This window comes from Thermobia domestica, chromosome 18 (genome assembly GCF_964235325.1).
Source record: "Thermobia domestica chromosome 18, izTheDome1.hap1.1, whole genome shotgun sequence".
In the NCBI taxonomy this organism is placed as follows: Eukaryota; Metazoa; Arthropoda; class Insecta; order Zygentoma; family Lepismatidae; genus Thermobia; species Thermobia domestica.
The window spans coordinates 33,363,733-33,385,776 of NC_137471.1; the positions used below are offsets into that span (position 1 = coordinate 33,363,733).

General features: G+C 35.8%; 1 protein-coding gene across 1 annotated transcript in view; it reads left to right on the forward strand.

The window, feature by feature from the left end:
• Prim1 (DNA primase small subunit) overlaps positions 1–18,607 on the forward strand; it is a 31,084-nt gene extending 12,477 nt beyond the window's left edge. The window contains exons 5-9 of the mRNA XM_081746716.1: positions 36–234; positions 10,457–10,667; positions 12,332–12,534; positions 14,785–14,957; positions 17,933–18,607. Of these exons, the coding sequence (XP_081602842.1) occupies positions 36–234; positions 10,457–10,667; positions 12,332–12,534; positions 14,785–14,957; positions 17,933–17,952 (806 nt within the window). The 3' untranslated portion in view covers positions 17,953–18,607. The remainder of the gene's footprint in view (positions 1–35; positions 235–10,456; positions 10,668–12,331; positions 12,535–14,784; positions 14,958–17,932) is intronic.
• Positions 18,608–22,044: the final 3,437 nt, after the last annotated feature.

Consider the following 22,044-nt stretch of genomic DNA (forward strand, 5'->3'; position numbering starts at 1 on the left):
TAATACTAATCCTGTATATCATTCTTTTCTTACAGACGATTTTGGTTTCCAGCACCTTTTGTGGGTATTTTCTGGAAGGCGAGGTGTCCATTGTTGGGTCTGTGATGAAGAAGCGAGAAGCTTAGATGCTATGGCGCGAAGTGCTGTTGCGGAATACCTTCAAGTTGTCCAAGGTGGTGAAAATCAGTCCAAAAAAGTCTCTCTACCAGGAGATAAAATTCATCCTTCTATTAGGTCAGTACCGTATGTGGGAATGTTTAACATGCTTTTGGTCTTGTGGTCCCGAGTTCAGTTCTCAGTGATTGCACGGAATTTTGATAGTGATTTAGCACATCGATGAAATCAGGGAACTAATTGAATTATGAAGTAGTAAAGCCCGGCTTAGTAAACTAGAAATATAGACATTGATACTTGCTAATGAATGTTATAGGATACATAATAAGTATTACAAATAAGCACCAATCCTGTATCCAGAAGCGTTGTTGGATCTCGGAGCAGGATTTTCCAATAGTTCCTGATTCGGAGGGAAAAAAAAAAACTGTGATTTTTTCAAAAGAATCTTTAAAGATAGAATTTATAGTGTTGTAAATAGAAAAAAACCGTTCGTTTTTTTCAGAAATGTACGTTTTTTTAGAAAAAAAAACATTGCCTCTCGTTTTTTTTCTAAATTTCGTTTTTTTTCAAATAGTCATTTGTAATGTATCTTACGTCATTTAAGTCTGAAGTATTTTTATGTAGGTGTAATTACCATAAAATGCAACATAAATTAAACACTAGAAACTGATGCGGTACAAATATTTTACAATTTATATGAGTAGTGTACCTACTAAGAATCCGGGTTTCTGTATTGTTTCACCAATATCAACGAAGAAATAAAAGTAGAAAGAAACATTTTTTTTTTCGTGAAAGTAGGCCTTTAATAAGTACGAAAATAATATAACGAACAGTATAAAACGCAAATAACTTGTCTAAAGGTAAAAACTAAAACTAATTTGCCTACTAATATTTTTTCTGAATATCATATATAAATAATGTGTCGACTTGATATATGATATGCATTGCTGGCTCTATCACATGTGCAACACGTGCATTTCCACGGGGCTGCAATATCTGTTATAAGTATTTTATTTAAAATAAATATTTCTTGTTGGAGACAGACTTCATGATCATGGTAGCTAAATTCACTAAGCTGACCTTCTATTTGAATACTACATTCATAAATTATGTTTAGGTCTCATTAGTTTAAGTCTCATGATCAGTGCTAAAGCAAATGGTAAAATAAATCCCAGAAAAAACTGCTTGATTGTTGTCAAATACAGGAACTCAATTCTCGAATGCCTGCCCCCTTTGGTTAGTTAGCAGAGCTTCTCTTGTCTTTGTCGCAAATAGGATCGTTATCATTGAAGGTGGAAAAACTTTAAAAAAATAAATAAATAACAGATGTAGAAGGAAAATCAAGAAATGAAGGTAAAAGAGCTAGTTGCACTATAATTGCAAACTGATATGTTGAGATTGAAACTTGATATTGAATTCTATAAAATGGATTACCATCTTTCAGATGTATTTGCTTTATCTTTCACTAACATAATAGATTAATATTTAAAGAAAAACACAGACACAACAATATTGTATTTGTAGTAAGTATATAAGCCTTTCTGAATGCGGGTGTAGTTTCCTTCCCTTTCGTTGTTCATGCTGGAGTAGCATACTTAAGATCGTGACTTTTAAGATTTGTTCTTTCTGGAGAAAGAGGGAGGCGGCAAATTACATCATTGCGCGGGCGACAAATTGCCTAGGGCAGGCCCGATGATATGTACACTCATGTCCAAAATGATTGTCGCATATCTATAACTGTCTTCTTGTAAGAATATAATTTGATAATGATTTTGCAGGGTACTTTTAATATTGATGCTGTGTGTATAATCTGAAAATGTATATTTATGGTAAATTTCAAAGGAAAAGAATTATAAATACGAAAATGAGAAAGAGTAAAAGAAAATGTTGCTAAATGGACAAGAAAGTTTCATTTTCGTTTTATTGTTCTTATTTACTGCTGTTTTGACATGAAATTTTCCACATACATGTCTTTGCCGATTATACACACACTAACATTATAAGAAATACCAAGCGGATTCGTTATCAAATTATATTCCTAGAACAACATATTTATAGACATGGAACAATAATTTTGGACATGAGTGTACATACAAGACATGAATATAGAATGACATAATTTGAAGTAATGCAGGGTGTTTCAAAATGAATATTAGGGTTTTGAAACTTTGTAGTATCTATTACAATTAACTTACAATTATAAGCATTATCAAATGAAAGAATAACTCAAACAATTTTGAACACACGCATGCTATGCATTGTTTCCTCTGTCTGCCGTTAGAAAGAGTAAGTAGCAAAGATGGAGACTAGAGACCAGAAAGCTTTGTGTGTTTTAATTTTGCAAAGACTGAATATGTAGTTACAGTGCAACCGTCTGTATGAATTGAATGTTTTGTGCCATATGGCGGAAAGTTTATGGGCCTTTCTCGCCTATTGACTCAATGTGTGCCATGTGACGAATGAAGCTCACATCCGAACACTTGAAGCAAAAACTGTTTGAGGTGTTCTTTTATTTGATGTATTATTTATAATTGTGCATAAAATGTAATAAGTAGGGCCTACTACGAAGACTTAATTCCCCGATATTCATTTTGAAACACCCTGCATTTCTCAGCATCAGTATTGGAACTAAGATGTAAAAAGGAGAGATTATGATTGTTTACAACAACGATATTATTATTAGTCAAGACTATAATTACTACAACAACACAAGTTAGTAGTCAAAAAAATGTAATTAAATGTACACTCGTAACCCTTTCGGACCCACATGGCCAAAGTGACACATACGCGTGTGTCACTTTTTTAATACGCTCCTGTATGGTCACTAATTAAGATATCGGTATATATTTTTTTTGCCAAATATGGTTGGTCCATAGTTTATCATTTTAGTTTCTTCTTCTTCTGTGTGTCGAATTTCCTTCTCAAATTTCACCCGTCAAAAGTTCAAGAATTTTCGAATTTTCTTTATTACTTTTCCCCTGTAGCTTCATTCGTTGTAGAGAGACCTTCTTAAGACTTGTCAGGTAGATACGTCGGATGGATACCTAATTGTTGACATCAATTGGATGGGCTTGCGCGCAGTGTTGCCAACTACGGAAATTAAAATCTCCTTAAATTTGGGCAAAAAATTCGAAATTTTTGTTATAAACCTACCTATACGTCCCAATGCAAGTCAACTTACGCCAGTCGAACATTTGTTCTTACTGAACAAACTCGGGTACATATCGTTACAGTGGAGTAATTAGGGGACGCACAAAAAATTCGGATTTAGGTTCTAACTCTTGATTTTCCCTACTTTTCTGTTTATCGAAATATATTTTTGGTAATTAAAAGCATTGTTTCTTAAATATCGCCATGATACTTGTAGGATATATTAGTAATGTACCAGTGATTATTTTAAGATAGTTTTCGTCTGTCTGGTAGCAGTGTTGCCAGCTACGGAAAATTTTAATTCAAGATGTTAGGGGAAAATTACGTGTTTTGTCTATTATATCCCTCTTGTTGACTACATAGGAACAAAAGTACCAGTATCTGAAAGTCTTGTCTTTGTCCTTCACAACGCACTATAGAAAGTTTCAATACGATAGTTAGGGGAAGTACAATTGAGGTTTACACTAGACCTTGTTCTCTAAGTGGAAAGATAATTGATTTTTTTACGTAGACTGAAATATTTTTTAATGATCTGCTTACTTTATTAGATATCGTCACAATACTTGTAGGGTATATAATAGGGATACCAAAGCTTCTTTTAAGATAGTTTGTGTGTGTCTGCTAGCACTGTTGCCAGCTACAGAAAATTTTAATTTCCGATTTTAGGAGGAAATTTTGGAAAATTCCCTTTTTGTCTCTATTATTTCCCTCTTGTTGGCTACATTCGAACAAACGTACCACTGTCTGAAAGCCTCGTCCTTAGCCGACACAGCGCACCATAAAAAGTTTCGGTAGAATAATTAGGGGAAGTACAGTTGTGGCTTATAATAAACCATGTTCTGTAAATGGTAAGAAAATTGTGCATTTCTGAGTTAGAATGAGATTTTTTTTTAAATTTCATGTTTACTTTGTTAGATATCGCAATGATACTTGTAGGATAAATTCTTAGGGTACCAAGGTTTACTTTCAGATAGTTTACGTATGTTTTATGGCAATGTTTCCAGCCAAAACAATTAATTCCCGATTTTAAGTGAAAATTTCGGCAAATTTCCCTTTCCCCTCTATTATTTCCCTCTTGCTCGCTACGTTGGAACAAATGTACCACTACCTGAAAGCCTTCTCTTTAGCCTACAGAACATACCATAAAAAGTTTCAAATAGGATAATTGGAGAAGCTGTAGCGTCGGCATATCTGTTGGTTTTTGCTTTTGAGGAGTAAAAAGTGTCAAAATTTCATGTGTATGGAAACAGATTTTTTTCTTTCTCTCTTTGAATGGAAGCCAGCGACTTCAGGTTTTCACTCTACCTTGTCAACGCACCAAAGAATCTTTTTAGGTGACTTAGACCCATATGGCAACAGTGGTGCTAGATACAAAAAATCTTGAATTTCGGTTAGGAATTTTTTGTAAATTTTCACCCCTACATTTCCCTCAGTAATTTCCCACCCGCTCGCAACACTGCAATGTAACATACACCAAAAAATAGCCACATTCCTTTTCTAAAAAAACAACGTCTTAACTATATCAATAGGGTAAATGGTTTTTGAGGAATACGTCACTAACTGACAAAGTAGGAAAACGCCAAAAATGATCTGGGTCCGAAAGGAATAATCACACGATTTTGCTCGTATATATGTACAAGGAAACAAACGATTTGTAAGTTACGAGGGCTTCGACTCAAGTTCTATTGATTATTTCAATAATCTTCAACATACATCAATAAATAATAGCTGCCAGAAAAAAAAAAACAGACATTTGAAAAAAAAACATGAAAAAGAACGACGTTTTTTATTGAAAAAAAACTTAGAAAAAAAAACCGTTTTTTTTACAACACTAAGAATTTATAAAGTTTAATTTCCAATTTAATATAGGATAATAACGACACAGTTTCACGGAGAATATTCTTTTATGTTATTTCAGCAAGCTAAGTTGAATAGGGATTTTTTTTTTTTTTTTTTTTTTTTTTTTTTTTGTTGTTGTTGAAATAGCGCAATTCATTTCGCGCTTGAGTGTTGGAAGAGCATATTTGTTGAAACATACTGTATGTAAATAGTTTCTCATCATTATAAGTAGCATACTTCTATAAATATTTACCTATACCATATATGAGATGGTATGAAAAAGTATTGAGACTATTTCTGTAGTACTCCTACAGATGGCAGCGCAAAGTTGCACACACAGGTACAGGGAGCACTGACCTTCGATGTCTCTTGGGACATCGTTGTGTGCGTATCTGGAGTTATACAGCTGATGCTATTCTGACCACGTGCGTTACCACGTCTGCGATTTCATCGTGAACAGCAAATTAAAACAACGAGCGAACCTGAAAAATTGTGTGAGACTGGGCAAATCCCATAGAGACGCTTGACATGGTTCGGTAAGTATGTCGCAATGAATCGTTCGAGGTGTTCAAATCACTGGAAGACGAAGAGAGATCAGAACGAGCACAACATCCGAAAATGTTCAAAACCATTCGGCAACTTGTGCATGAGGATTTTCGGAGAACAGTCCCTAATATTGCTGCCATTGTCGGCCTGTCATATGCAACAGTGTAATCAATTCTCACGTGTGTTGCTACCAAGTTCGTCCCCAGGCTCACACAAGTTCCAGCTACAAATTAAACACTATTTTGTTTCATACTTTTCATCTTGTAGTACTGTTTTACTGTGAAATTATTAATTTATTCCAAAAGAAGCTCTTGCTGTAACTTTCTTTTCAAAATGTAATGTCACATTCTTAGCTGATCGATACTATGGTCTGCCTATCTGGACGGCCACATCACGTCACAAATTATAGTCCAGGGACCTAAGTTTATTACTTTAGCACAATAATTTTTGGAACTAAAGTGCAGAGACGAATAAGTTAGTGAATAGAGGAAGTTAGTGTAACACAGAAAGGCATACGGAATCGTTACTGAATGCGTTTGACCCGGTTGCTATGGTGTAGTTGGTGAAGCTTCAGCATACTAGCTGAGCAGCCTGGGTTCGACCCCTGGTAAGGACAGTTTTTTTTTCGTTATATCCGTTTTCCAATGCCTCTGTAACATGAGTACCTGGGGTAAACAGAATCGGAGCATAATGCAGAGAACACTATGTGCTGAAGTTTCGGAAGCTTTACGTTCATCATATATGTAATTTATTCTTCATAATAGTTCATGAATGTAGAGAAGTTGTTTAAGCAGGGCAGGAATTGTCCAGTTCGCAGCAAAAAACCTGCAACATGAGCATATAAATTTATTGTGAAACGATGAAGTCTTTTGCTCCAAAATAAGTGTGCAGGGGGGAGGGGGGACGCCGAGGTTTCTCTGGCGTGATTCGTGCCACTTAGACGTTATGTTGATTCCCTGCGCTGTTTAATAATGTTTCACAATAAACTTACATGCTCATATTGCAGGTTTTTTTGCTGCGGATTGTACAATCGTAGTGCCTGAGCATCGACCGCAAGTAAAACAAGTAGCGGTGTCACGTGTATATCACGTGAGGGAGTTTCGTTTCTATGGCGTGGTATTTTCTCAATATTGAAGCCGGAAGTGGTATAGATTTCTGCTACTTCTGGTTTTAATAGGGAGATCTATGTGGAGATGGGGCGCTTAATTGGTTAGAGAAAAATCTGATTCTTTCTATCTAATACCGTTTTTACTTTATAGCCACCAACGTTTTAAAACCGGATGTTGTACATTTCGACCACTTCCGGTTTGAATAGAAGGTTAAGAGAGAAGATGGGCTTTATTTTTAGAACGCTAAATCGATTCCATTCCCAAACGAAAACTCTTCTCGTTATTTCTTCTTGTGTTTGCTCTATATAGATCAATATTGAAACGAGAAGTTTTAGTGAACTTGTGATTTTAGTAGAGACTTAAGGATGGACATGAAGTGTATTCTTTAGACGCTTAATCGATTGCAGGACTCCGCTTCTCGCTATCTATTACCGTTTTTGCCCTGTAGTGATCAACGTTAAAACCAGAAATTATCGATTTCTGCCACATCTCGTTTGAGTGTCACCTCCATCAACGAACTCGGTTCTTAAGCTTTGAGTCTCTACTTCCTGGCCAAAATTGATGGTGATCCATCAAGTAGTTTTGGAGATCCCAAATTCAGGATGCCCCAGTAAGATGTCCCACTTTTTAAAGGTTAATAAAACAAAAAAAAAAAAAAAAAAAATGGAAATAGACATTTGTAGATTGAAAATGAAATTGGTGCTAAGTGCCAAAAATGGAAAAATTCAGTTTAATGTCAAGATGTGGGCCTTGTACCTAACGCTGCTCAGTGAACAATGGGCTATCTAGTTTTCACTGTGGAAATAGTTCAAATAATCGACAGAAGAATGCGCGTGGGCCTGTGTGTCACCAGATTTGAAGCAAAATCTGAGCTTTATAGCCAACATTTTTATTGTGGCATTTTGCACGGAATTTATAGTCAGTCTATATTTGTTCAAAAAATATAAAATGGCATTGAAGCAGTTTGTAATTATTTTTGTTGTGTTACAATAATTGATAATACAATTATTGTAAATAATAGCCAATAAAACCACCCAGTTTTTGAACGGCTATAGCACTTTTAGTGGAGAGGCAAAAGGACTGGGGGGTCATCGTTTCCGCTCACCTCTCCTATCGTTTTCAGTCCTCATTATGGTTTGGGGGAGGGGGCCGTGGCTCAGTGGTAGAGCGTTCACGTCCGGTGCTTGGGGTCCCTGGTTCGATCCCAGCTCGCGCCGTGTGAACTTTGTGGTGGACAAACACCGTGCTCGTGGGTTTTCTCGGAGTTATACCGTTTCCTCCCACTTTCTTCATTCCACCATTTCACTCATTTCTCATTATCACAGTCTCCTTTAGCCTAACCGGCGTAACCGTGGGACGTTAAACATAAAGATTTCATTTTTTCATTATGGTTTGGCCAGGAACTTTCGCGTACGCAGTCGAAATGTTTTTCAAAAACAGCAGTCCTCTGATTGTAGTACAAAGAGCTTTTCACTTAAAGTTTACTATTCCATTTAACCAAAATGTTCCTGATCGGAAGATTTATCCTGGACTGGGTCGAGAACTTTTGAATATCAGGTTCAACGTTGGAATATTGAGGCTGTGAGACAAACTATTTGCAGTCCCCAGAACGCTCTGCATGGAAGCATGCTGCAGCTGTTGGGCTTTCTAAGGAGAGTGTAAGAACAGAACAGAGTAACTTCAAACTGTTTTCAACACTATTTTGTATTTTTCAGTAAACAAATTTTTCTATCTGCAATAGGTTTTGTTTTATTAGTCTTAAAAATCAGGGAAGTTTTATTGGGTCACCTGTGTGTAAAGACTTTTTCGTAAAGCAAATTCCTTTATGAGTTACTGGGCAAGAAACGGACGAGATATCGTAGTTGTGGGCGCACTAAGATTAAACTGTAGTCTGAGTTCAATTTCTGGTCCAGCCACGTAAAAGCCATCCTATATATAACGCAAAAATACTTCCCCTGTCCATAACGCTAAGTCCTAGAATGTTTAGCAAACTGCAAGTCATTTAAGAATTTTGGATTGCATAAACATGTAGGCGAAATATGTATATATTCTCAAGAGACGAGGCAAAGACCTGGAACAAGAAATTTTAAATAGATCCGAAAAAGAAATCAGAGGGAAACCATTAAAGTCTCCGTTCATTGAAAATATAAAAAGAAAAGTGATTCCGCATATAAATTAATAGGCTAAACAACCAAGATGGCTTGGGTAGTCAACAACCTTAAAAAATACCGGATTTTTTTGTCAAGAAAATTAAAAGTAATTGTTTTGGCTTGAACCGTTCGGGAGACCGATAATATAGAAAATGAAGTTCTATTTTTACAAGAGAGTAAATAACATTACTATTTTATTATTATTATTATTATTATTATTATTATTATTATTATTATTACTACTACTACTACTACTACTACTACCACTACTACTACTACTACTACTACTACTACTACTACTACTACTACTACTACTACTACTACTACTACTACTTATTATTATTATTATTATTATTACTACTACTACTACTACTACTACTACTACTACTACTTATTATTATTATTATTATTATTATTATTATTATTATTATTATTATTATTATTATTATTATTATTATTATTATTATTATTATTATTTAATAGTAATGTTATTTACTCTCTTGTAAAAGTAGAACTTCATTTTCTATATTATTTGTGATGTACAGAGATATCAAAAGATTGACTTACACTGGATTTCATAGAAGTAATTAGCTGGAATGTCCATCTTTCAGGCACGCAATCGTGCGGTTGCTTCTTGTTGGGTGCAAGTATAAGCACAGGCCATAAAATTAAGCTAATAATAATAGTTAGAATAAGTGCTTGTCTTTATTTTAACACTTCTTCAATTGGAATACTTCAGAGTCGTGAAAATGAGCATTATGTCTGTCAAAATGTGGTCACACGCATTCTAAATGCGTTCCCATAGGTGTTTTATGTCGTGGAGTATCTGTTTCCTGTAGAATGCTCGTCTCCAATAATTGGGGTCCCTGGTTCTCTCCCAGCTCATGCCAAGTGGATTTTGTCATGGACAAACACCGTATGCGTTTTTTTTTTTTTTTTTGGTGTGTGTGTGTGTGTGTGTGTGTGTGTGTGTGTGTGTGTGTGTGTGTGTGTGTGTGTGTGTGTGGTTCTCCTGTGTCCTACTTTCTTCAGTCCACTATTTCACTCATTATGATAATCATCATCACTGTCTCTCTTAGGCAGTGGGACGCTAACTAGAAATCTCATTTAATTTCATTTCGAATCAACTAAGTTCGGATTATTGGAACACTACTACCGACAATTATGCGTCTCCTTTAGCCTAACCGGCATAACCGTGGGACGTAAAACTCAAATTATGCCGATTGACCTCCCTATTCAAAAAGAAATAGGCCTTGTGAATAGTACGCTACGTGTAAACGAGGAATCCAGTTCTTATTAGTTCGCAGCCCACGTATAGAACTTGATTCATCGATCTAGGTCATTCTGTTTATGTTCCATGTGCAGCTTCTAATGATGTAAGCGGTTGGTGTGCAATATCCGGACACTGGTAGGTAAATAATTTTGTATTCCCGCTTGCGAATTCTTTTATTCCAACCACGTGGTCTCTGTTTTCGCTTTTATATTTTTTAACTTTTTTTTTTTTTAATTACATATTCCCTTGTCTTAATGCTTTTTCTTCTCTTCCAGCCGTGCTTTGGAAATCATCAGAAAACACTTTGAAGAGATGTGTTTGCAAGAACAGGATATCCTTGGAACACCAGAGAGAATGGAGAAAGTGCTTAAAATAATCCCAGATGCATCCCTAAGACAGACGATAGAAACGGAAATGAAAAAGTGTAGTTTATCAAGAGAAAGGTGGCAAGTCTTAGAGAAACATGTAGAAAGCCTGAAAAATGAAGTAAGTTTATTGTTTCACCATGATAGATTCTATTATGATTGTAAGCTGATCAGTAACTAATAATTCAATAACTTTTTCTCAGGACTTCCTAGTGACCAAGTGGTAAACAAATTAAAAAAATAAATAAATACAATAAAAATTTCGATTGTATTTTCAGAATTCAATACTTTTAAAGCTTGGCGTTCATTTTTAGCACCGACTATGACCTATATTTTAAGGTGAAATACGAACCATCGCTGTGCTTTCAATGCTCTCTCACGAGGAATCGAACTCAGGAACACTTACACTAAAAGTGTGCACGTTAAAGACTAGATGGGGAGGGCTCGTTACTAGTTTGGTAAACTGACAGATTTCATTTTTGTCTGTCCTGTCAAAAATTTAATGTTTTAAGCGATGGCTTCCAGCTTGCAGTGTAAGTTTTCAAATTTTAACAGGGTTGCTCCAATCTGTGTTATTATTAATAGACGCTGTAGTGTCCATCTTAAAGTAGAGCAGTTGCCTTATCTTCGTACAAAATGAAAAACGATGACTATGACTACCGCGAGAGTTGAAATATTGAAATCTTTTATCTAAAACTATAATAAACACATCGGGTACAAGGGTAAGTCCATTTTTCTATTGTAAGATGTACTCTAGAGTGGCAATTCGTAATTATAACTACTGATAGTTAGAAGGTATATCTTTTTTCTGTTCTTCACCAAACTTGGATTAAATATTTGATTTTACTTGAAAGTATGACTTTGCGGGCTGCGTTAGCATTAAGTGAAAATATAGGACACTTAAAAAATAAATAAATAAATAAATAAAAACGAATCAATGATTATTGAAGATCGATAGAGCATAAGAGAATAATGTAGTGAATACAAATCTAACCGCATAAGAACAATGGTGCATTACGACCAGAGTGGTAAATGAACGCAATTGTGTACCTCAGTAATTAGTTGGAGTTGAAACATGTAATCTTTGGAGGTGGTCTTCGATTACTCTTCAAACCATGCCTATCATTGTTGTACATTTCCAAGATATTCTTCGTATCTTGATTCGTATCTTACTAGCTTCTTACTTATCTAAAGGTCTCTGTACTATAAGTTTACCAAGTAGAATTCTTTGCACCCCACACATATGTTTCATGCGAGCGAATGTCCTGTCCCTCGTACATGCCTCGGATCTTATCCGTATAATGTACCGCTAGAATTCCATTCAAAGAAAAGTGAAATATTAATCAAAGCCTTAACTACTAAGCGTCTATATTTTATTAACACACAATCTCATATCAATACATATAATTAACTTTATTATGCTCCTTCTTGGTGAGCATTTTCTTCCCACTTAAACTTAATATTGCATTTTCTGCACTTGTCCATACCAATGTAATTACTTTTCTACTGATTTTGGGATGTTGTTATGATTTTATGATTCCATTTCTCGTTTTATTTCTTATTCAGTCATGTTTTTTCGAGATTTATGAATTTCATTTTCGTTGCTTGGATTCTGCGTCTGTCATTTTGCATTAGTCCACTGTTTAGGTTATTATAGATATGAAGTACGTGTGGTATAGTAGCATTTTAGCTTTTCACGCTTTGACTCCTAATTCTATAAATGAAAGTAATAATACTAAAATGTTTCCTAATAATTAGTAATTGTTAAGAATTCCCTTTTATTAGGTGAAGCACAAGAAACTGTGGAATCTTGTGGAAGAGATAATGTTACAGTACACTTATCCACGTTTGGATATCAATGTATCCAAAGGTCTCAACCATTTGCTGAAAAGTCCATTTTGTATCCATCCGAAGACGGGAAAAGTCTGTGTGCCTTTCAGCGCCAGAGCTGTTGAAAAATTTGATCCTTCATCAGTTCCTACGATCACGTAAGTATCACATTAAGGAATTTCAATTTGCGTTTAAATAAATGCTAAGTTCTTGTTTGTTGTACTTTTGCCCACAAAATTTTGACATTCCGTCCGTGTTTATTTTATTTGACAAACGTTTTAAATGCACTGACTGTGTCTATCAGCAGAGTTGTACTAATTAGGGACTTGTTGTACAAGGTATAATTCTAATTTTTATATTGTTTTAATTTTATATTTCAATATTTATCAATTAAATATTGTTACAAGTTACAGTTTGATTCAATTTACAGTTTTCTTAATATTGTAAAATTCTGCTAAAAACAGATTGGTAGAGACAAAATGATATTGGTGTCGAATTCCTCCCACACCAATTTTATTGTAAAAGTTTCTGTTGTAAAATAGTATAACACATATTTACTAAGATAAATACAAAGTCCACTAAATACTTAGGGCAAAATAGGTGTCCAAGGCCCAGGCAAACAAGGGAAGAATCTTCACAAACCTCCATTGCAAGCTGAGTGAGGTGGGCTAGGATTCTCAGTACTCCACAGCAAGAAAAGAGAAGTTAGAGTCCCGCAAAGCTCCAGGGCAAGATAAGCGGGAAATAGGAAACCACAAAGATCCACTACAAGTTGGGTGGTTTGCGGTTAGGAATCTCTCTGAGTTTCACGGCAGACTAAGAGAGTAGGAGTGATCAGCTGAAACTGATGTCGAATTGAAATTTTATATCTCCTGGGTAGCGGTAGCACTGGTGTTCTGTCACATGACCCAGTGGTGACAATGATTCCTGTCGTCTGTATCTTATAGTAACTTATAGTAGAAAAACACGTGGTGTTTACACAAATACAAGCACATATTGATGTTTATAAATAGAACCACGTGCGGGATAACAGTGTTATTATTGCTTTCGTTTCTTTATATGATAATAAAATATTCCAAATTTCACTTAATTTCAAACTTTCTTCTCTATTCAACATGTTATCGTGTAATTTTATTTCCATTGCTTCACTTAATAACCTTTTATATCCATCGAAACATCAGTCAGATAAAATAAATATGGATGGAGTATCAGAAGTCTTATTTATTGAATTATAAACATTTCCGTGAAAGTTATGTGAAACATGTATTGACACGTTTCAGTGTAAAATATTGGTAGTTTTGGATTCTTTCCTTGATTTGTATTATTGATGGTTTTCAGGTGTGAATCCCCAGGGGCTCTTACCTCCTATCGTGTGATATGGATTACCAGTATTTTTAAGCACTTTTTACCTCTTGTATATTGTCTCTTCCGGGAGGAAATCGGAAATCAGTGGTTGGTATGATCCAGCTTAAATTAAGTGGGGGACACTATTAAATTTGCAAAGATTATTGATTTGAGAAAAATATAGATCATTAATTTTTTGCAACGAAATTCCGCAGAAGTATGATTATTAATTATAAGTAATAATTAATATCGTTTCAACTCATGAGGGGCGCGGTGGCTCAGTGGTAGAGCGTTCACCTCCGGTGCTTGGGGTCCCTGGTTCGATTCCAGCTCGCGCCGTGTGGACTTTGTTGTGGACAAACACCGTGCTCGTGGGTTTTCTCGGGATTCTCCCGTTTCCTCCCACTTTCTTCATTCCACCTTTCATTCATTTCTCATCATCACTGTCTCCCTTAACCTAACCGGCATAACCGTGGGACGTAAAACTCAAAGATTTCATTTCAATTTCGTTCCAACTCATCTCCATGATATATTAATTTCACATAGATCGATCCTTCGCAACGAGAATCCTCTGAGTCGTAAAATATTGACAATGAGAGGGAATCCCATTCCTTCTTTCGACAAAAATCCACCGCTTTCTCACCCATTCTGCGAAGTAACGGGCTTCATTTGAGTTACTTCTATTTCCGAATGCCAAGGAAGCTCTGAAGGGATACTGTTTTGGGACGATTGGAAACGTTCTAGCCGCTGTGATAAGCCGTTTAAATAGAATCTCAGATCAAGAATGGCTGGAGTCCGTGTGTTGACTAACAAGAAGCCTGCTTTGAGGAACAAGTGTATATATATATATATATATATATATATATATATATATATATATATATATATATATATATATATATATATATATACAGCCTTTTATATATATATACAGAACGTTTCTCATTACTTTTGGGGCACATCTTTTATATATAAAAGGAAAGATGAGTACAATTAGTTCGAAATTTTTATCATTTTTTTTTTTGAAAAATTATTATTATCAAATTCCATATTTATGATTTCAGCCAGTTGTTGGAGGAGATAGGCCAATTTGATGCGAAGAATAAGGACACGGAAGGTGAAACCAAAAAAGTGAAGGATTACAAAAAGACCAGCATGTTTAAAAGTGTGGTTGCTTTCGAGGAGTTTCTGTCTAACTTAGAGAAAAGTCAGCGACAAAAGAAGCTAGAAATAAGCGGTGAGTTGTGTAGATTTTACGAATTAATTTCACACTAGAAAACTCAGTTGTCAATTGAATATGTAAGTACTTGATTATTATTAGGTATTCTGCCTTTCGGCAGATCCTGGGACTAATGATTTTTAATTTTAGATTTGGGTCTGCAACACCACATTTCGAAGCTCTCCAAATATTTCTTCTCTAACTTCCGTGAACCATACAGTCCAATGCTCCATATATAGCACTTGACCAACTTCTTCTTAAGACCTATATTGAGCTTGCTAGTTAAGAGTGATCTTATCTTGTTGAATGCTTCTTTAGCTGTGACAATTCTTGACCTGATCTCTTTGGTGCGGTAAGCGTCTCTCGTCAAAATACTTCCCAAATACTTGAAATTATCGACCCCTTCAAGTTCTGAAGTTGCGCTTGAATGAAGGAGAAACCAATAGTGTGGGGATTGGAAGAGGAGTCAGACAAGGATGTAGTTTGTCGCCCCAATTATTCAACATTTACAGTCAATGTTTAATGAAGGAAGTACTAATGGGAACTGGAGACTTCAAGATTGGAGGGCAGATCATTAACAAGATCAGGTATGCAGATGGTACGGTTATAATAGCTAAAACCGAAGGAGGACTACAGGAGATGATTGACAAAATAGTTGACACCGGAAAACTGTATGGAATGGAAATTAACATCGAAAAGTCGCAAGTACTTGATACCACCACTTTATTCACAGCTCCGTCTCCTACTACACTGTTGAAGTCTCCCATTACTATGACGTTGACCGTACCTCTTCCTGCCTGATACAATATTCCCCTAATCTCATCATACATTACTTCTACTTTATTGTCATCATGGTCAATTGTTGACATATACACTTGTATTATCAAAATATCTACTGGCTTTGCATGTAGTTTTACAAACATCAAGCGGTCACTTCTCCTCTGTTGAGTCTTCCCGGAGTAATCCCCACCCGGAGATCCGAATGGGAGACTATTTTACCTCCGGAATGTTTTACCTCAGGAAGAACCATCATTATATTTATTTATTCTCCTCCTTCGTCCTTCTGGGAGAAAGATAATGTGGTACTATTCCCATTTCCTTTCCACATTTCCATACCGCTGACCACCTTATGGTTCATCCACCTATAAGGACAGTTATGCCTTCTAAGGACAAAAAGATGCCCTGACCTCCACTCGCTCATCCGCCCTCCGAGGAGGCCGTTGGCATCCAGTAGAGGTTAACTCCTTATCCCGCAAGTCAATGGATCCCTACTTACGTTATCCGCCTAAGACGTTGGCTGCTTTCTCCCGCGAGGAGGTGTAGGTTGTGATTTTCTATTCGTTTAGGATGAGACCCTAAGGCATTCCTCAAACCTCTCCAATACTTTTAGAAAGCAACATAAAATGTAGGTCTAATTAAAATAAATAAATAAATAAACATATTTCACTATTCATTAAAGAATGACTACACAAATATGACAAGGTAGATCTAAGTTTCAAAACTTACAGTTCTGAGTTTTTAGAAAATTTCTTGATGATACGATTACTCCCTTTTAGCCTTCTCTTACGTAAGCAGATGTTATCAGGTTAAAGAATCAGTAGGTCATTAAAAAAAAAAAAAAAAAAAAAAACTTTTTCCTCATTTTTATCATGTAGATTTTTCAAACTATGCTGGATAGTCGAGTCTACTGTACACATAATAGTTATCCCATAGTAAAATCTTTAGCCTTCGCCCTGTTGCTTTTATTTCGTTCTTCCCAGATTGGGAAATGATACTTCATTAACTTATCATTTAAGTCCTTGGTTTCATTGATCGAAGTTTAACGCCTCTTTTTAGTTGGAAAGCAATATGAAACGAGTATTACTGCTTACATCGAGATCTGAACTAGCGCTTGAATTTGTATCCCCATTGGAAGTCGAACCGAGGACCAAGTGCACAAAGAGAACATGTTTTAGCCACTTATTTACAAAGAATTTTGTTTCAGTTGATAATAGTTCTACTACTGTAAGTCTACGATAAGGTTATAATTTCTATAACGAAATAAATGAACGCGGGTTCTTTGCACGGGGAAAGTAGGAGTATGGGAAATATTTAAAAGGTGCATTGAATCCCCTCTCTTTCTATCAATCTGTATGGAATTGTGAAAACCGAACTCGACCGATGTGTTCAAAAATTCATTTCAGACTGTATAGCCGTTATTATTTGCGAAAAATTGAAATGTCCTTCCCGCGTAAGATACGTACGCATTTCAATCAAGGTGTAATTGTGAAACTGCATTAGTGTTGTTGTTACTCCCTTGCAGTTTTTTCTTCCCTGATTACTGTCAGTTTGTTTCTCTCGTTGTGTAAGCTCTTTCGTGCTATTCTAAATCTGTCGTCGGATACAGCATGCCTGGTTTTCTTTCTTAAGTTCATTCGTTTCCTTGATGACATTGTGTGATATATATATTAAAAGTCTATGTTAGCAAAATTGGAAAATAATTTTATGTCGTGTAACAATGAAAAAACAATATTTCAATGTTAGTGAATTCATTGCTGCCATGCGAAATATTCTCTTTTGGCATATGTTTTGAACGCTGCTACTCCCCTCCCCCTTACTGTAGGTATTTTAATCAGTGACATGGTAAATAAAAACCTTGTTTAAGACATGTACTAAGATTGCATCTTAAAAGATAACCACGGCAATTTCTCATTATTGATAGGACCTCCGTTTTTCTCCTGCATGATGGAATTTTTTAATCTGTTACACTGTGCAGTTATTATTATTCTCTCTGTCAACACAATCAATGTTTACAAAACTGTTTCAATTTGCAGCAATTGTGTGGTTCCACCAATAATAATGATAACAGTAACAACAAGCCGTTCTTACATTTAAACATCCGGCTGACAAAGAAGAAACAGACTCAGAGAAATAAAATGTGATTTTGGAACTCAAAAGTTGAGAAAAAGTTTTTAATTGTTAATCTCATTCACATATTTTTCTTTCTTTTTCAGATCGTAAACTCGAGTTCTGATTTGGAACGTCAGAAATATGGCTAATATAGTTTGTCCTCCGCATCTCTGTTGCCTTGGTAACTTGATCGCCATGGTATTTAATGCAGCAGATTGCTGGACTCTTTCATAAAATATGAAATTTTGCAGTTTTGCTCAGAAATATTGAGTCACCGTCTGACTTTTGATCAAGTTTTACCTTAGATTCTAGGTTTAAACATGTAATTCAAAGATATTTAAATGCAATTGAATTTTTTAAATCTACGTAAGAGTATTGTATCGGGTTCACAGGCTGCAAAGCTAACAGTTACAATAGTGTTGAAAGTGACTGTACAAAGTATCCTTATATTCGAAGACTGTGCGGAAGATTATAAACGATTTGATGTTACTGATTATATTAACTTCACTGCCGATTCGAAATAGTTTTAAATGTGAACAGCCACTCGAATTAAGCCTGGATTTGAATACATATTTTTCTGCATCCAGAGCACCACCAGTATTGTCCACATTTACTTCAACGGTGAAGCAACGGAACAATAACTGCAAATTTATAAATCCGCCTGCAAATAGTACTTCTGTATATTTTGTAATATTTTAACCATTGTACGCCAAAAGTATTTTTTGATCTAAATACCTGTAAATCGTTTTTTTAAATTAAAATTTTGTACTAATTTTTAATTTCTTGTTCTAAATATAAACCTTACACTTCTTCCAAAATAACTAACCACCATAAATAAGTAGTCTGTGTTAATCTGGCTCATACATACAGTGTTTCGAAAAAATGGTATGTTACGTATGGAATTTGTGACATTTAAAAGCAACAAACAAACAATAATCTCTTTACAAAAATAAGATGAAACCACTTTTCCAAGAAATAACAATAAGTGCCAGAATTTCGATTTTACCATTGTTTTAGACATCTTATTTTTGTAATTAGGGTAATAGTTCGAAGAAGAGCTATTGGACGATTGTGAGAATGATCGAGACTACGTAGCAACAGAAATATCAGATGCATCAGGTAAGTAACCTTGAGATAATAATTCTCATATTCGCATTCATTTTCCTTACACTACGTGTAAATGTTATTTGTGATTTGTAATGGTTTTGTGGTAGGAATACAGAATATTATGTAATGCGCCGCTATTCCGAATCTACACCACAGCGCATTACATACAATATTTAGAAAGTGGTGATAAGGCTTCCAGTCCACACCATATGATACAAATTTAGAAAAATGAATGTTTTCGAATCGAAAATAAATAAGATAAAATTGTAAATGTTGGAAATCCTTAAAGGTGGGAAAAGAATTAATTATGAACCATTAATTTTACGTTTGTTCGGGAGAGATTTCTCTTTCTCCCCTTATTATAATCTGCCACGATTTTAGGATGACATAATTTAGAGTAGAACATGATCAAAATAGTCAAAATCTTATGTTTTATAGTAAACTCTCCGATATTTCCTACGTTGCCAGTGTTTTGAATATTCAGAAATATTTCCGTTTTACTTTTATTAAATATTCTATAGTAACAAGCTATTACAATGTCTCAATAAAACTTACAATAATAAGATTATTAACCGAAATGACACAATTACACTGCATTCATATAAATTACAAGTTAAATATATAATTATAAGGTCAAAGAAAAACTATTGTCTATGGATTAATATATATAAAACTATTTTATCAGAGTATAAACATCTCATCCAGTTCCTTTCCAGGAGGTAAGGTGCTAAGGACCGACGAGACGTTATCACGTTGGGTAGAAGCAGATATGCGCTGTATTAGATAAGCTGTGGAGCGAACTTCGCCGGAAACACAAGAAATGCGTCTTCCTATCTCTCTAATGAATTCAAGACTTCTTGCACCCAAGCACCACTGGTTTCAATAGCGATTGGAGTGAAAACAAAATTTTCGAGAAGGTTGTTGTATTATCTTTGCTTTTCAGCTTCTCTGTGATTAGCAACAGCTCCAGCGTTCATTACAGATAGGGGGAGACTTGAATGAGCGTATGTATCAGCGCATGTGAAGTCCCACAGTAAACACTTACCTCTCATCCATGGAACCAGCCTCATCCCATCCGGTCGCTTTCCATCAGAACGACAGCAACCAGAAGGTTCCCGTATTGAAGGAATTCCAGCTGTGTTAAGAGCTCGTAGTATTACATCATTAACGGAGGAGTGTCGGGCGAATCTACCAGCGCTCTTCATACATGAAAGGCCGTGCAGGCCACGTTGGTTAACCTCATCTCCACAAGCTGGACAGCGATGAGGCTCACAAACAGCTAAACCTAAACGTAAGGCAACAGCAATTCGAAAGCTTTCATTTGACAAATGAAGACCTAAAGGCGGAGAAGGTATCGCCATCAACCATGCACCCGCTTCGGGAGATGAGGCAACAAGGAGCCTGGCTTTATCTTCCGGAACCACAAAAGATTGTAACAGATGATTATGTAATTGAGATGCAATTGGTGTATACCAAGATGACTGATAAGACTTTTTGCTAATTTCTGGGAGGTTTGTAACTGCTAAGCTAGCCCACTTAGAACCTTCCTGAACTGAACCATCTGGGTCCAAACAATAACCCTGTGGAAGGAGAGCTTCGATTAAACGCAGAGATCCGTGGTATGACGCTAAGAATGTAGGAATCGCCATATCCACAGCTCGTCGAATACCAAGACCGCCCAAGCCAACAGGTAAACATGCTTGCATCCAAGAGTCGTCATTTAAGGAGCAGTTCAGAATTGATTCAAGGCCAGTTTTCAGGATAGTATCACACTTTTCCAACAAAAAACTCTCATGCCAAGATGGAAAGCATCGTAAAAAATAGGTTAAACGAGGGATTGATAAAGATGCCCGTAAAAGAAAAAAGAAAGAATGGGCTGAAATTGAGGAAAATCGAGACAAGAATAATTCTAAATTAGATATTTTATTCAATAGCACGTTCGTGAGTGCTTCCAGTAATTTAACTAAAGAGTGTATAGTTATAGCGAAAAGTGCTGGGCCCAGAGGATCACCTTGTTGTACACCTCTCTGAGAAGAAATAGTGTTTCCGTTGAAAAACAGGTCACTTGGTTGAGCATAACATTGATAAACATACGGATAAAATGAAGAAAAATAATTCATCACTTCGGCAAGCATAGTATCCCGGCAAAGCTCATTAAATGCGTTACGAAAATCTAACTTTCCAACCGCCTTAGTATCACTGTGAGTAGAAGAGAAATAAACTTGGGTTGCTTGAACAGCTGCCTCGGCCCCATTAGGAACACAAACACCAAGCTGATGGGGGGATAAAAAGTTCTTAACTGGCTCACGTATTCTAAAGCACATTATTTTGACGATATTCTGCGCCAAACATTCCCAACTGCTATGGGCCAAATACCACTTTTTTTTTTTCTTTTTTTCAGAGCTGTAAGTTTGGCACCGAAAAACAGCGGGCGAACTTCCATTGGTACTTTTCCAGAAATGATTAAGAAATATATGAATTCACTATTTAATATAAAACTTAATCACATGGTAGATGGATAGTTGAGATTGCGGTTTCGTAACACAATTTGAGATATCGTTTTGGAATATGGAATTCTGGCAAACCAAGTTATTTTAATGCTTTAAATACAAAATGAATGTTTCTCTGGATATAACTCGAAGAACAGCTTTACGTTTGTCGTGATCTGGAAACTGACATCAATGGTTGTAGCGGAGGTTCAACGTATCTGTAAGAAGAATAAGTAAAGAATATATTTTACGTTAATATAGTAAGAAGGAAAAAGTAGATGAAAGAGAAGTTAATTATACATGATATATAAAAAAGATATGAATGAAATATAAGAAAATATGATTTAAATATACAGGGGGTACACAAAAAAATCTAAAAACACTTCATACAGGACACGCAAGTTTGGCCCTCCACTGTACAACACGTGTTGCGGTTGCCGATCGTTTTTGTTTTGAATGTGACATGTGGACCTTCCTCTTCCGTCAGCAGTAACCAGTTCACCTGCGAATGTCGTGATGTGAAAGTGGTGCGGTAAAATGGGCGACCTGAGAGACTTCCAGAGGCATGATCGTTGGTGCCCGTCTGGCTGGAGCTTAAGTGGCAACAGTGACGAACATTG